Source organism: Corvus brachyrhynchos, unplaced genomic scaffold, assembly GCF_000691975.1.
Source record: "Corvus brachyrhynchos isolate BGI_N302 unplaced genomic scaffold, ASM69197v1 scaffold418, whole genome shotgun sequence".
In the NCBI taxonomy this organism is placed as follows: Eukaryota; Metazoa; Chordata; class Aves; order Passeriformes; family Corvidae; genus Corvus; species Corvus brachyrhynchos.
The window spans coordinates 131824-132880 of record NW_008239541.1 but is presented as its reverse complement, the minus strand read 5'-3'; the positions used below and the strand labels follow the sequence as shown (position 1 = coordinate 132880).

Genomic DNA, 1057 nt, shown 5'->3' with positions numbered 1-1057 from the left:
GTGTGGGACAAGAACTTCAGCAGCACCACCACCAACATCCAGTCCTGCATCACCAAAACCTTCACCAAGGTGGGATTTGGGGTCAGGAACGGGGGTTTGGGGTCAGAAATGGGGGATTTGGGGTTGGAAATGGGATTTGGGTTGTGGGGTGTGGGACAAGAACTTCAGCAGCACCACCACCAACATCCAGTCCTGCATCACCAAAACCTTCACCAAGGTGGGATTTGGGGTCAGGAACGGGGGTTTGGGGTCAGAAATGGGGGATTTGGGGTCAGAAATGGGGGAGTTGGGGTGCGGGGGGTGAGAACTTCAGCAGCACCACCACCAACATCCAGTCCTGCATCACCAAAACCTTCACCAAGGTGGGATTTGGGGTCAGGAATGGGGGTTTGGGGTCAGAAATGGAATTTAGGGTCAGAAATGGGGGATTTAGGGTCAGAAAGGGTGGATTTGGGGTCAGAAATGGGGGATTTGGGGTTGGAAATGGGATTTGGGGTGTGGGGTGTGGGACAAGAACTTCAGCAGCACCACCACCAACATCCAGTCCTGCATCACCAAAACCTTCACCAAGGTGGGATTTGGGGTCAGGAACGGGGATTTGGGGTGTGGGGATGGGGTTGGGAATGAGATACGGGGTGTGGGATCTGGGATTTGGGATCTGGAGTCAGGAACAAGGAATTCGGGATTTAGGATCTGGGATTCTGGATTTGGGGTCAGGAATGGGGGATTTGGGGTTTGGGATCTGGGATTCTGGATTTGGGGTCAGGAATGGGGGATCTGGGATCTGGGATTCTGGATTTGGGGTCAGGAATGGGGAATTTGGGGTTTGGGATCTGGGATTCTGGATTTGGGGTCAGGAATGGGGGATCTGGGATCTGGGATTCTGGATTTGGGGTCAGGAATGGGGAATTTGGGATCTGGGATCTGGGCTTTGGGGTCAGCTGAGGGTCATCGTTTTGCCCCCAACAGAGCTGGGTGGACGACAAGACCCCCTGGACGACGCGCTACGGCTCCATCGCGGGGCTGGCCGAGCTGGGCCACGACGGGAGTGGCACCA

General features: G+C 55.3%; 1 protein-coding gene across 1 annotated transcript in view; it reads left to right on the top strand.

Annotated features, from left to right (window-relative positions):
- The window catches only part of TAF6 (TATA-box binding protein associated factor 6), a gene marked incomplete at its 5' end in the record, with an annotated part of 22284 nt that overhangs the window by 14548 nt on the left and 6679 nt on the right, over positions 1 to 1057 (top strand). The window contains 2 exons of the mRNA XM_017741319.1: positions 461 to 571; positions 970 to 1044. Of these exons, the coding sequence (XP_017596808.1) occupies positions 461 to 571; positions 970 to 1044 (186 nt within the window). The remainder of the gene's footprint in view (positions 1 to 460; positions 572 to 969; positions 1045 to 1057) is intronic.